Source organism: Polistes fuscatus, unplaced genomic scaffold (assembly GCF_010416935.1).
Source record: "Polistes fuscatus isolate 324 unplaced genomic scaffold, CU_Pfus_HIC Scaffold51, whole genome shotgun sequence".
NCBI lineage: Eukaryota > Metazoa > Arthropoda > Insecta > Hymenoptera > Vespidae > Polistes > Polistes fuscatus.
Window position 1 is genome coordinate 157,501 of NW_025113131.1, and position 14,281 is coordinate 171,781.

At 46.3% G+C, this 14,281-nt stretch overlaps 3 protein-coding genes and 1 non-coding gene across 4 annotated transcripts; 2 read left to right on the top strand and 2 right to left on the bottom strand.

The window, feature by feature from the left end:
* Positions 1-978: 978 nt before the first annotated feature.
* LOC122522727 lies at positions 979-1,133 on the bottom strand. The gene has a single exon (XR_006305138.1). It is a non-coding gene; the product is annotated as a 5.8S ribosomal RNA (ribosomal RNA).
* Positions 1,134-2,867: 1,734 nt separating this feature from the next.
* On the bottom strand, positions 2,868-3,910 carry LOC122522715. Its single transcript, XM_043643998.1, is given in 2 exon segments — positions 2,868-3,625; positions 3,628-3,910. Coding segments are annotated over 2 exon segments (1,041 nt in total).
* Positions 3,911-7,748: 3,838 nt separating this feature from the next.
* On the top strand, positions 7,749-8,309 carry LOC122522716 (zinc finger CCHC domain-containing protein 13-like). Its single transcript, XM_043643999.1, has one exon. The coding sequence runs from the start codon at positions 7,749-7,751 to the stop codon at positions 8,307-8,309; it is 561 nt and encodes a 186-aa protein (XP_043499934.1).
* Positions 8,310-13,008: 4,699 nt separating this feature from the next.
* Positions 13,009-14,280, top strand: LOC122522717. The gene has a single exon (XM_043644000.1). The coding sequence runs from the start codon at positions 13,009-13,011 to the stop codon at positions 14,278-14,280; it is 1,272 nt and encodes a 423-aa protein (XP_043499935.1).
* Position 14,281: the final 1 nt, after the last annotated feature.

Genomic DNA, 14,281 nt, shown 5'->3' on the forward strand with positions numbered 1-14,281 from the left:
TAAACATCCGACAAAGTTAAATATTAATTTAATTTCAATCGTTGGATGCTTCCAAGTTCTAAGAGAACTCGCCCCGCTAGTCGCACAAAAAGTTCGAGACGTCGCTCTTTGCGAATCGTGTCGCTCAACGGTGTTCTCGTTCGTTCGAAACTTTGTTGCATGTTAAACAACAAATATTTGTGGACAAAACGTACCACCGGGCGCACGATTCTGTTTTTATCGTTCGACAGACGTCAGCGACCATTTTTAGCGAAAGAGATTGAAAGCGCGACGTTAGTTCTACAAAATTCTGTTCAAAGAACTAAACACCGATCGTTAAAAGGGCCCGCTCGAAGTATAATTTTTACGGGTCTTATATTATAAACACCGCTCTTTAAACTTTCGAGCCGAAACTGGATGACATACGATATTTAAATCGAGAGAGAGAGTTGATTGCTTATCGTTTGCGTTCGAATTTGCCTCGTCGATATATGAAAATTAAATTTTCGTCAATCGTTCTATTCTCGACTTATATGGCGTTGTCAACGTAAGCTAATATATCATCCTCTCTCCCTTCTCGTTCGTCGTCGTAACGTCGATCCATATATTATTCAGCGCCTTTTTACGATTTTCGTTCAATCGCCCCCAATCTCCAACTCGCTATTTTATCGTTCGAGAATCATCTCTCTATCGGCAGAAAAGAGCTTAGGGTGTTATTACGTGTAAACGTAAATTATAAGTTCAAATTCCACCCGTTAACTCTTTTCTTTACGTTTTGCTCGTACAGTTCGAATTTTCTTCCATTTATTTCCTCTCCTTCTCTCAATTATTTATTTCTGTACTTAATACTCATAATTTATTTAAGGCGACGTCGGCGCGAGAACGTCAAATCTCTCTTATCAAGAGACTCTGTTTTCTCTTGCCAACGAACAACCCAATAAACGCTCTACGACAAGGACGAAAGTCGTCCCCTTGCGCAAGCAGTATCGTTTAGTTAAACGACCCTCAGCCAGGCGTGGTCCGGGAATTGTATCCGTGGACCGCAATGTGCGTTCGAAATGTCGATGTTCATGTGTCCTGCAGTTCACAAGTTGACGCGCAATTAGCTGCGTTCTTCATCGACCCACGAGCCAAGTGATCCACCGTTCAGGGTAATCGTATATAATCTGTACGTTTTTCAGGCGTACGTTATATTACCGTATCTCATAATACTCGGCGTTAACCAAGCATGGGTATCGTCCCTTAACTGAAAAAGCATGTTTACAGGCGTCAAACGCATATAATAATGTCTATGACAGTTAAGGCGACGAGGTGGAGTCTTCTCGTCAACTCTTCTCGGTCGTTCGAAAAAATGAGAAAAGAGGATTGAGATTTGCTACGAATCCGGGCGAATGAATCTTTAAAAATATATAATAAACCATCGACGTGGCGGCGTCCTCGGGCACGCTACACAAATATCCACGTCTCTCGCCGGGTCGATTAACGATTCTGACGTTAACGCGTATTTCAAAGACGCGCTAAAGCATCGTCGTATAAGTTCGATTCGACCGCGGCACAGGTTGCACCGGTTCATCAGCTAGACTCCGAAGCTAATAGAATTCACGAGTGCTATCTCGTGCCTTCCAAAGCTTTCGTTCAAATTCCAACGGATGCCTCGATAAGCTTTTAACGACTTATGAAGCATCGCGTCTATTCTTACTGCGTAACTTATAAAGTCACGTTTATTCGTTCGATTGTTTGTTTGTTCGTTCTTTCATTCTCGTTGCTCGTTCGAGCAACTTTTGTTACGTTAATGATCCTTCCGCAGGTTCACCTACGGAAACCTTGTTACGACTTTTACTTCCTCTAAATGATCAAGTTTGGTCATCTACCCGGTAACATCGGCAGTGCCGCGGCACTGCGGTAGGCAACCCGGCCCAGACTCTGGTTACTGCCTCGGGAAGTTGTCCGCGGGTAGGCGACCTGGCCTGCGGAATGACCAATGCTACAGGAAGGCGAGGGCGCTCCTTGGAAGAGGGGCCAAAGTGCACTATCAGGTGCATTGAGGAGATGGAATCGGACACAATTCCAGTCCGATTTATGAAGAAGAGGGCAAGACCAGTTGCCTACACCTCGTCATCGGAGGATGAGGTGATTGATCTCACAAATATGTATGGGGTCGTTCCAGAGGGGCCATCAGTCTCCAGTTTGGAGACCGGGAGGTTAATCGACTTCATTTTGGATCATGCCGCCGAGGCCGAGGTTAGAAGGAAGACCTGCGGCAACATTAAAGGGGAGATTTCCGGAAGAATCAAAAATTGTAACCTGGGGATTGCGGAAATTGCTAGGGAGCTGCAGGCTCGCAACAGGGCGAACTGCGGCTCCGATATATGGGAGTCGCTAGAGCAGCTGCGCACCGAAGCGAGAGCCACCAATAACAGGCTCAAACAAGTTGAAGAGGAGTGCACGCGTCTCAGGCGTGAGCTGAAACGAAAAGATGCGCTTCTCGAAAAAGCGAAACTGGGGAATACTGCGAATGCCCCAACTAGAGCAGTTGCAGTTGCAGCAAACCAGGCCCGGTCTTTCGCAGAGGGGAGGCTAGTTGCTGCCAGGAAAGAGGAAGATTTGGACGGCAAGGTGACGGCGAGAATCCTCGCCGAGCTGTCCAAGTCTATGATAAATATTTTATTATTTATTTATTCTTACTCCGCCCCTTTCGGGTTTGGAGGACTTCCCTTACAATCTCCCTTCTACAATATCTTACAATACTTTGCCATTTAACCATAAACATATTATATATAACATCCTAGATAAACTATATTACCAACATAGCAACTTAATATTAACAAATTCAACTTAATAGCTGACTTAATATAAAAACAAACAAAAATTATCTTAACACTCTTCTCTCAAACCCTCTCCGCTTCCCTTCTCTTTCCTATCACTCGTTTTAATATTTCTGCCTCCTTCGCATCCTGACTTAGTATCTCTTCTATTCCAACCTCGCTCCTCGTTACTTCACATGTTCCCAGTATGTGCATGTAATCTTCCTCTCCTTCATTGCACAATCTACACCTCTTCTCCTCCTCCCCTTTCCAAAACTCTCTGCTTTTGCATTCATTCCCGCATCTGAATCTTGCTATTATTTTCCTATCCCTCGTTGACATATCCTTTTTCAAATACTCTGGTTCTTCCTCTACTCTTATATACTTGTATATCACATTATACCTTGAATTACCTATCTTATCCCTTCTCTCTTCCTTGAATTTCCTTTCCATGTTCAATAATATCTTTTCTCTTACCTCCTCTTTGAACTCCATACCTCTCATATATCTTGATTCCTTCATTCTCTCTCTTCTTATTATTCCGACCCTCATCGTTGACTCTTTCCCTATTTTCTCTCTTTCTCTTATACATGCTTTCACCAATTTTATATCCGAATCCCTTATCTTCTCTTCGAATTTTAACGCTCTTCTTAATGCTTTAATTCTCATTTTTTCATATTTACATTCTTCCTCCACTATATAATTTGGCGTATTACTATCTAACCCTAAGGTCCATTTCATATATCTTCTTTGTACACTTTCCAGCCTCTCATCTTCCTCCCATCCCCATATTTCCGCTCCAAATAACGCTACACTTTCCACTAACGCTCTAAACAATTTCTTTTTCTTTTGTAGCTTTTTTTAAATATCCTTTCTCCTATACTCCACGCATTCTTCATTACGATTAGTGCTTTCCTCTTCCTCTCCTCCATGTGCCTCTCATTCCTTCCATTCTTCTGTAGTATATAACCTAGGTATCTTATCTCCTCCACTTCCTCTAATTCTCTATCACCCCACTTCCACAATCTATCCTTACCTTTTCTTTTTTCAAATACCATAATTTTCGTTTTTGTATCGCTTAATATCATCTTCTTCCTTTCCAGGTATTTCTTAAACCTTCCTAGCATACCTTTCAATTCTTCTTCTCTATCTGCAATCAATACAATATCGTCCGCATATGATACGCTCCACACCTTCTCGTTCCCAACTCTACATCCTCCTTCTTGCCCTTTTCTCATCTCCTCTTCTAAGTCCGCCATATACACATTAAACAAAGTTGGACTTAACGGGCATCCTTGTCTTACTCCCTTTTCCGTCAAAAATTCCTCCGCTTCTTCCTCTCCTACTTTGATTACATTTATTGTTTCTTTGTAAATGTCCATAATCCTCCTACTTAGCTTAATTCCCACCCCCATCTCCCTCAACCTCTCTTTTAATACTTCTCTATCCACTCTGTCAAACGCCTCCTTAAGGTCAACAAAACATGCAAAAATTTTCCTTTCGGTTTACTTAGTTTATCATCTACTATATGTTTAACTGTATATATCGCCTCTACTACTCCTCTCTTCTCTCTAAAACCAAACTGGCTCTCCGCTAATTTACCCTCTATCTTCTTTTTCAACATTTCGTTCAACATACTAGCATATATTTTATATGCTGTGCAAGTTAAAGTTACTCCTCTGTAATTTTCTATAATATCTTTATCCCCTTTTTTATAAATCATGCACATTGACCCTCTTCTCCACTGTTCCGGTATTTCCCCCTCTTTCCATATTTTCCTCAACAACTCCCACAGCGCTGTCTCCACTTCTTTTGGCATATATTTCCACACTTCATTTTCTAACTTATCCTCCCCCGGTGCCTTTCCTAACTTAAGTTTATTGACCTGTCTCAAAAATTCTTCCTTGACCAATTCTTCTTGCTCCTCTATCTGCTGTTCTACCTCTTCCCTCCTCCATTCCCTCTGTTCTCTTCCCCTTCTTTCCTTTCCTCCTAACTTTTCCATGAAATGTTTTCTCCAATGTTCTATCCTGATCTTTTTGCTTATCTCTTCTTTCCGCTTCTTTCTGAACCTATTAATATACTCCATACCTCTCCTTCACCTGTTGCATTTTTTAACTTCTCCTCTTCTAAACTTTCAAACCTTTTCCTTTTTGTTTCACACCAATTCCTGTACTCTCTTTTTTTGCCTTAATAAAAACTCCTTTGTACTTCCTTTTTCCTCCATGACTTCAGAATTTTCCTTAATTCCCTCTTTTTTCCTTTCCATTCCTTATCATACCATTTTCTATCTCCCAACTTCCATGTCTTGACTCGCTTCTTCATTTTGGGTACTGCTCTTTCTATTACCTCCTTTATCTCTTCCCACCTTCCCTCTATCTCCTCTTCTTTTCCCAACCAACCTTTACACCTTTCATGATACTGCTCAATCACCTCCCTGGACCAAATTCTTCTTTCTATCTCCTTTTCTACCTTCTCTTCCTCTGCCTTTAATTTTACTTCTTCCTCCAAGTATACTTCTAACGGCATATGATCTGCCTCCGTTCTATGCCCTATTCTCATTTCCTTTATCTGGTCAAAAGCCTCCTGATTCCCAATTGCATAATCTATCACCGATTCCCCTCTGCTACCAATATATGTGAACTCTCCTTCCTCTCCTTTCTGCCCATTTACTATGCACCATCCTTCTTCTGCTATTTCCTTTACAAGTCTTCTTCCTTCCTCATTTATTGTCTCATCTTTTGACTGTCTTACTTTAACTCTCTTACTTTCCCTATCCGTTTCCTCTACCCATCCTCCCTCATTACCGGTTCTTGCATTCCAATCTCCCACTAACAAAACGCATCCTTTTTCTTTGACTTTACTTTTCCTCTTATAATTTCCATTGTCCTTACTATATCTTGGCTGTACACCCCTACTATTTTCCAAATCTGTCCTCCCTGCCTTATCTCCTGCATAACTATATTCTCACTCCAAACCTCAAATTTCCTACCCATCACCCTTTTACTAATTCCTACTATTATTCCTCCTTTTGCTCTGCCTTTACTATAATTTCTTGTTGCTGCTACACATTTCCACTCAAACTTTCTTGGCAATTTCCCTTCTAACCCTGCCCATTTATCTTTCTCCAACCATGTCTCTACTAATATTACCACCTCAAAACCACTCAGATACTTCCACACTTCTTTGTCCTTACTTAACACCCCCGCTATATTCCACACACACATACTCATTCTTTTTTCCTCTCCTCCTCCTCCTTTCTAACTTCCTGTTCCTCTCAATCCTTCCTTCTCTCCTTTCCCTCCTCCACAAACTCCTCCCTCCACTCATCATACCTCATCCATCTATCTTCTATTAATATCCTCATATAACCTACTCTAGCTCTTTTTCCTTTACACCTCTGTTCTCTTGCCTTATCTAAAATCATCCTCTGGATCTCCCTTTCCTTTATCGTCATGTCCCTATCTATATACACTCCTCTTTCTAAGTACTTCTTATTCCTCATTACCTGATCCCTCATTTCCTTATTCTCCAGCTTTACTACCACTAATTTTTTCTCCCTCTGCCCCTTACTCACTCTTACTTCTGTAGCTTTCTCCACTTTAACCTTTACTTTAATATTCTTTTCGATAAACTCCTCCACCTTTTTTTCCAAATTTTCCTTCTCCATGTTTGTACCCCTTATCACAATATTATTCCTTCTCTTCTCTCTCTCACCTCTTTCCTTAACCCATTCTAGCCTGTATATTCTCTGTTCCAGTGATTTCTTTTCCTCCATCCATTGTTGCCTTTCTCTCATCCACAATTTCTTCTCCTCTTTCCATTCCTCTTCCCTTTTTTCTAAAATGCTAATCAAACTTTCTATTTTCTTTTCCATTCTGCCCAACTTCTCATTCATCTCTCTACTATCCTGGTTATCCTTCTCGAAGCATAACCTCGACTGTTCCATCTCCTTTTTGTCTGCCTTACTCCTTGTTTTGATGTTTCCGCTTGTATTACCGTTCATCTTAATAATTCTCCTTGGTATGACAGAAATCTTCCTTATCGACTCTTCTACCAACGCTTTATCCTCTATCCTAACCTCACTTTATCAGGCGTCCTCCCTATTTTACACTTTTTCTTCCACTCTACACTCACATAATCCTTACAGACCTCTTAAACTGCTTTCTTTACTTTTACCCTTCCTTCTCTATTCCAGTTGTTCTTCCTTTTACCCTTTAAACTTCCACTTATCAATTTTTCTCTAGAATCTTTCTTCCAAACGACCACTTTTTTCCGCGCTCCTACCGGAAGTCCTATGATAAATATCCAAGAAGAACTGATCGAGATAAAGGGGGGACGGGGCTCTTACGCCCAGGTCACAGCCCGGCTGCGGGTTGCTCCCCCGCCGCCGACGCCGACGCCTCTGGCCTCTGTCCCGGACGGGGACGGCTTCGTAGAAGTCAGAAGGAGGGGTAAGACTGCTGCGCCCGCTGGGGGGTCGTTGCCTGCACGGGCGGATGCCGGGAGGGTTGCCCCTTCTGTCCGTCCTCGTGCGGGGGGCGAAACCCTGTGGTGGAGGATAAAACCGGAAAGAAGAAGAAGAAGAAGAAGAAGAAGAACAAGAAAAGAAGAATAAGGGAGACCGCAGCGGTGTCTCTCACATGCACAGAAGGGGCTTCGTATTTAGAGGCACTTAACAAAGTTGAAACATGCGTCAACCTGGAGGAGATTGGGGCTAAGGGGCTCTCCTATAGGCGTGGTCTGACCTGATTTTTTATCTGGCAGGTCCGGGGGAAGGACGCGAATGCAAAGGCAGACAAAGTGGCGCAGGCCCTGAGGGGAGTCCTGCCGGAGGCCAAAATAGCTAGGCCTCAACGAACTAGCCCCATCAAACTAGTGGGGATTTACCCGACTACCACCCTGACGGCCATCAGGTGCGGGTTGTTGGAGGGTAGGGCGGGAATTGACCCCAACCTTATTAGTATGGGAGATATTCATCTGGGCAGGGGTGGCCGTTATGAGGCCACAATTGTGGCCCCGACGGCACTTTGCCAAGCTGCCGTAGGAAAAGGTAGCATCCTCGTGGGGTGGAGCAGGGTCCGGGTGTTCCCGGTCAGACCCAGGCCCCTTAGATGCCACAGGTGCCTGGCGAGGGGCCACGTGGCGGCTTCTTGTCCGGCGCCGAGCGCCAGGATGGGCGTATGTTTTGGATGTGGGGAGCCAGGGCACGTGGCTAAGGACTGTGGGGACAAACCCAAGTGCCCGATTTGCGTGGAGGCGGGGCGCTCCCAAATCTCTCACAGGGCCGGGTCCTGGGAGTGCCCTTTGGTGCCTCCTATCAGGGGGAGGGATATAATCCTGGGGGTAGCTGCGGGTCGACGGGACACGTCAGGACGTGACATTGACGTTCTGGGTAGTGCAGGCGACAAAACTAGATCACAAACAAAGAGTGTTGTGATTAGTGCGGGTCCAAGTGCGGGTCCGAGTGTTGAAAACGACATGGAGGTCGAGCAGGTGAATCCTGCCCCTCCATGTAGTTTATAAACGATTTAAGTTAGCTACTATTATGGCAAAGGTAGTGCAAATCAACCTTAATCATGCGCGTCGCGCCCAGGACTTGTTGGGCCAGCGGATGAGGGAGATTGGTGCGGACATCGCGATAGTGTCGGAGCCGTGGTGGGTCCCTCCTGGGGATGAGAAATGGTTCTCATCCCTGGGGGGGTCGCCCCTCTCTGCGATTGTTGCGGGCAAAGGCGGAGGAACCTGTAGCTTGGTGCGCAGGGGTTTGTTTTATGTAGCCGCTAAGTAAGGGGACTCGCTGGTAGTTTCTGTCTACTTTCCTCCCAGCGAGAATATTAATAGTTTTTGTAGACTCCTTGATGAGCTCGAAGAGCTCTTAGGAACATTTCCCGCTCTTCCAGCGCTGGTTGCCGGGGACTTTAATGCCCGGTTCCCTAGATGGGATCCGGAAGGCAGAAGCAACCTAAGGGGTGAGTTGTTCTGTATGTGGGCCAATAGGTTGAACCTAAGCCTGGGTAACCAGGTTGGCCACCCCACGTGCGTTCGGCCGCAAGGGTCGAGCGTTGTAGACCTTACGTGGGGATCTCCGGCAGCTAGTGTCCGCTTATCGGACAGGAGGGTGGATGAGGCTGAGTCCCTTCCGGACCATTTATATATATATTTAAGTATAGGCACGAGGCTGCAGGCTTCCGAGGCCTTCGCTCCAGGGATAGAACCTTCCCAAGGTGGGATACGAGGGCTGTGGACGAGGATAGACTCGCCGCAGCCCTCGTGTCCGGTAACTGGACACGGGACAATGGTGCCAGTGTAGAAAACTTAGTGAAGTGGGCAAATAAAACCCTACTGAGGGCATGTGAAATAGCCATGCCGAGGGTTAGATCTACGGTAAACTGGGGACGTGCGGTGCCGTGGTGGTCGCTGGAAATTGCGGCCCTACGGAGGGCGGCTACGGCGGCGAGAAGGCGCTACCTAAGGGCCAGGCGTAGTGGGGATCTGGACAGGATTGGTGAGTGTTTGATGGACAGGAGGGAAACTAGGAGGAGTCTGGTCCGTGCCATCAGAAAGGCCAAGGCTTCGGCCTGGAGGGACTTCCTCATTACCATCGAGGAAGATCCCTGGGGGAGACCTTACAAGCTAGTGATGAACAAGCTAAGGGCTCGCGGTGTCCCCCCCCTTACTGAGACACTGGATCCTTCTCTCCTGATGGGAATTGTGGCGGCACTATTCCTGGGGGACGGGTGTCCAATTGCCCCAAATAACAACGCGGAAGACACGGACGATATCGTCGTCTCCGTTGAGGAGGTGCATAGGGCCGCTCTAAAGGTCGGTCTCGGGAGAGCACCGGGACCCGATGGGATCCCTGGCCTGGTGGTTAAGAGAGCAGCCATCCATTGCGGTAGGGGCCTGGCGAGGTGCTTCACCATGCTCCTAAGGAGGGGAGTGTTCCCACGGGCGTGGAAGAAGTCAAAACTCGTCCTCATTGAGAAAAGGTATGACTGTAGCGAGGACACGCCCGGCTCGTACAGGCCGATATGCCTGCTGGACGAGGTGGGGAAGCTATTTGAAAGAGTTATCGTCACCAGGGTGAGCGAGTTTTTAGAATTAAGAAGTGTCCTTTCGCCCCGTCAACATGGCTTCAGGGTGGGTTACTCTACCCTCGGGGCCATCGGCGAGGTGAGGGATTATATACAGGAGTGCGCGAGTGGTGGACGGGTTGGCGTCCTAGTGTCGTTGGACGTCGCCAACGCTTTTAACTCGCTCCCCTGGGTGACTGTGATAGAGGCTATGGAGGGAAGTGGCTTCCCCACCTACCTTGTAAATATCATTAAGGACTATTTTCGAGATCGGCTCCTGTCCTTAATCGGAGGACAGGGCAACGTCTATAATGTAAGAATGACGTGTGGGGTCCCACAGGGCTCCGTCCTGGGTCCCACACTTTGGAACATCGCCTACGATCGGGTCCTCCGGGTCCCGCTGCCGGGGGGGTCTCGTGTGGTTTGCTACGCGGACGACACGGCCCTCCTTTCAGCGGGGCGGGACCTATCTAGTGCGGTGTTAGCGTGTGAAAGGGACCTCGAGGTCCTTGTGAATGAAATCGAGAGTTTGGGCCTTAAAGTGGCGCCGCAGAAGACGGAGGCAATGACCTTCCCTGCCTCTGCCTTCCGCAGACGCAGGAATGCTCCCCCCCCTGTAATCAGACTCAGGGGGGTTTGTATTGCAGTGAAGCCCAGCGTTAAATACCTTGGCATAGTTTTAGATTCAGGCTTGACATTTAGGCCCCACTTCGAGGCCTTAATCCCGAAAGTGCAGGGGATCCTTCGGTCTATTGAGAGGATCCTTCCGAACCTCCACGGGCCGAGGGAGAAGAAGCGACGACTCTACAGCAGCGTTATCCACTCCGTGCTCCTCTATGGTGCTCCGGTGTGGTGGCGCGCTGTTGCGGAAGATCAGAGGGTCAGGCGAGCTGTTCGGGCCTTGCAGAGAAGGGTAGCAATCAGGGTGTGTTGCGCCTATAGAACGGTATCCTTCCATGCGGCAATGATGGTCGCGGGGATCATTCCCCTCGACCATCTGGCACCGCAGCTGGCGGATGTATACGCAGCGGTCAGGGAGACGGAGGATCCCGTTTCCCCTAGCACAAGGGCCGTGCTGGGTGCCATTGCCAAGAGGAGGGCAATTGCAGCATGGAAGGAAGAAGAATTAGGTCTCATTGGAACAATCGGAGCAACAGGGGTGCGCGTGAGGGCAGCCATCGCTTCCGGGTTGGAGGAGTGGGTTGGAAGGCCGTTCTCTTTGGAAACGACCTTCCACACCACTCAGCTGATGACTGGCCATAGCTGTTTTCCCGCGTACCTGTATGGTATCAGGAAGACAGACTCCCCGCGGTGCTTTCACTGCGGTGCGGATAATGACGACGCGGAACACACCCTGATCGAATGCCCTGCGTAGACGAATGCGAGGGATTCCTTGGTTAGGGAGTTGGGGGGGGTGCAGCTCACCCTCCCCGGGATAGTTGGGCTGTCCCTGGTTACCCCGGGGGCGTGGGCTGCATTCCAGTCCTTTTCAGGACTAGTAATAAAGGCTAAGGAAGATGCTGAGAGAGTGAGAGAAAGAGAATTTCTCAATAGGAGAAGAATGTATGCTGGGCCGCAAAGGAGACTAGCTCCTAGGCGGCCCCCCCGGGCGAGGCTCCGGGCAGCTTTGGCGGCGCCTGGCCCAGTCTAGCGCGTCGCTTCCCCCGAGATGAGTGTTGCATGCGGATGCATGGGATGCGTAAACCCGACCAGTGCATCTTGGGATGGATGGTCGGGTTTGTACATATACATATATAGGTAGAGTAAGTTGCGCCTCCGGAAGACCGTGAGGCGGAGTAGTTAGGTAGTTTTAAGGTGTGAGTGTTTTGTATGAATGAAGAGAGCATGGCAAAACACCGGCCAGGCTCATCGGGATGGGAGATGTACGATCGGAATCGATCATAGCCGAAAATCGATTGTAACTAAAATACGAGATTACTATGCGCACACTAAATCGATAGAGAGTTACTAGTAACTAGCATCTATAACCCCCACCACTCGACCGTCGAGTGAGAGCACCCCGCAGGGCTCATTAGAAAAGACATTCGGTCTATTCCACCGCTGGACGCCTACGAGGACACTTGGAGACAAATTAATCGGAAGCAAAGAGCGAGAGGAGCATAGAAAGACAAGGAGTTTATCTGTTAAGCGAATTTATCTTACAGATATTATAAATACGATAGTGAGAAGTAGAGGCGATAATTAACGGTGAGAGATATAATTTCTATTTCTTTCCACTTGATTACCACCGGGTAATCGTGACGAGAAGTGATCACGGACTATGTCCGTTATCCATCGTCGTCCATTGTACTGATAACAGCAGGGTTTTTTGCCGCAAGGCCTTTTCCCTGACGAGCCAATAAAGCATTGCACTTATTGGCTCAACCACGTGTTTTATTTTATTCTAATTCACCTTTTCACCTCCTTATAATAAGCTTAATCCAATCGCCGGAGGACTCCGTGTTGGAGGAATTTGGCAAGTACATTTTGGTGCCTCCTGTGAGGTGTGAATTTCTGATTCCTGGTTTGAGTGAAGCTGCGTATACGGAATCGCCACTGAGAAAATCTAGTTCCTGAACATACACGCTGCCACGTCGAGCTAGTCATCACAAAGGATTCGAAAGGGAGATAAGTAGATTGCATCGTTTGTGCATACGTTTATGCGTATCCACTTTAAATATTATAAAATATTCTATAGGAAATTACGTCTTCGAACCCCGTAGAAGTTCGTAATTTCTAATATAAATTTTATTATTTTCTCTCATCTTTCTTACTAAATCGGTATATTAAAATCGGAAACAACTCATTCGAATCCACTTCAAATTTTAACCGAAGTAACGTATATTAATAGAATTTGAAAATCGCTTTGTTCACGAACAAAGGGCGAGAATAGTTTCGACGGTTACATCGCTCAGCAACGGTACACTTGTTCAAACATAAGATTAGGCGACAAAGAAATCGTGACGTCAGTAAGACCCTACGTTCGGTAAACTTACCACCCCCCTTTACCAACTCACAGCTCAGGACCGTAACCGCGTAATCGGAAACCCGACGCATTATAACAAAAATTCATATATTAAAATCTTCGTATTCAACATAATTTACATTAACCCATCTTCGAAAAGTAAGATAATTAAAACCGGTAAACGATGGAACCGAAGGAACGTTTGAATCGGTTACGAAGGACATTAAAAATGCAATTGACAATTTTTGAACAAGAAATTGCCGGGGAGAGATTAGATGAAATAACATTAGTAGGTCGATTTAAGAAAATCACGAAACACTTAGAAGCATACGATCAAGCACAACTGGAGTGTGATGATAAGGATTTAGGGGAAGAAGAAATACAAGAAGTAACGTTAATATTACGCCGGTACCATGCAATAGAAGCGAGAGTTCACCCAAATCCAGTACCCGCGGCTAACATCCCGAACGATAGCAGCATAATTTCAAATCAGACGAGTATGACCGAACGACCGATTAAATTAAAACGAATTGAGATACCTAAATTTGATGGAAGATTAGAAAAATGGTTAGAATTTAAGAAAGGTTTTTTAACTCTGATAGACGCGCGGACCGACATATCCGATCTAGAAAAACACGCCTATCTTCGAGATGCATTGCAGGGCCGTGCACTCGAAGTGATTACACTATATTCAGGGGACGGGTCGAATTACAAACTCGCGTGGGAAGCATTATTAGAAAAATACGATAGAAAACGCGTACTGCTAGCAAGACTTCTCGACGCGATTCTGGATTTAACACACTCCGAGGATGATTCGGCAAGAGGGATTCAGAAACTCATAAGAGATACGGAGGCATATCTCAACATGATTGATTCGTTTAACGAGCCTCATGCCCTAACAGTGCGCGTTATCGAGCGCCTTTTACCTCGTCGCGTTCGGGAAGAATGGGATCGACAACTCAATTCGGACGATTACCCTACCCTCAAGGAACTTTATAAATTTTTAAAAGAGATAGATCACCGATACAGTGCTTCGGAGAAGCTAACGACGGATATTAAAGACGAGCCCCGCGAAAAACGTAAACGCACCGAACCGACCGCGTTACGACCGCGGAAACAACAAATTGTAAGACCCACCCGTACATTTCTCACGGAGATTAAACGGAAATGCACCCTTTGTAAAAGAAATTCTCACGCACTATTTCGTTGTAGTCGATACGGACGCATGACACCGCTCGAGCGATGGACAGTAGTAAAATCTCGGAGATTATGTCCAAATTGTTTACAAAGACATGTAGGAAACTGTCCAAGTCCACTTTGTCAGATTTGCTGCAGACCGCATCATACATCGTTACATAGGACTGATTCGAATAATCACGCGGAAAATTATGAAAGCCCGTCGCCAAAAGGGGAAGCTGTCGCGACCGCGTCTCAAACCGATTCTAAAACATTATGAC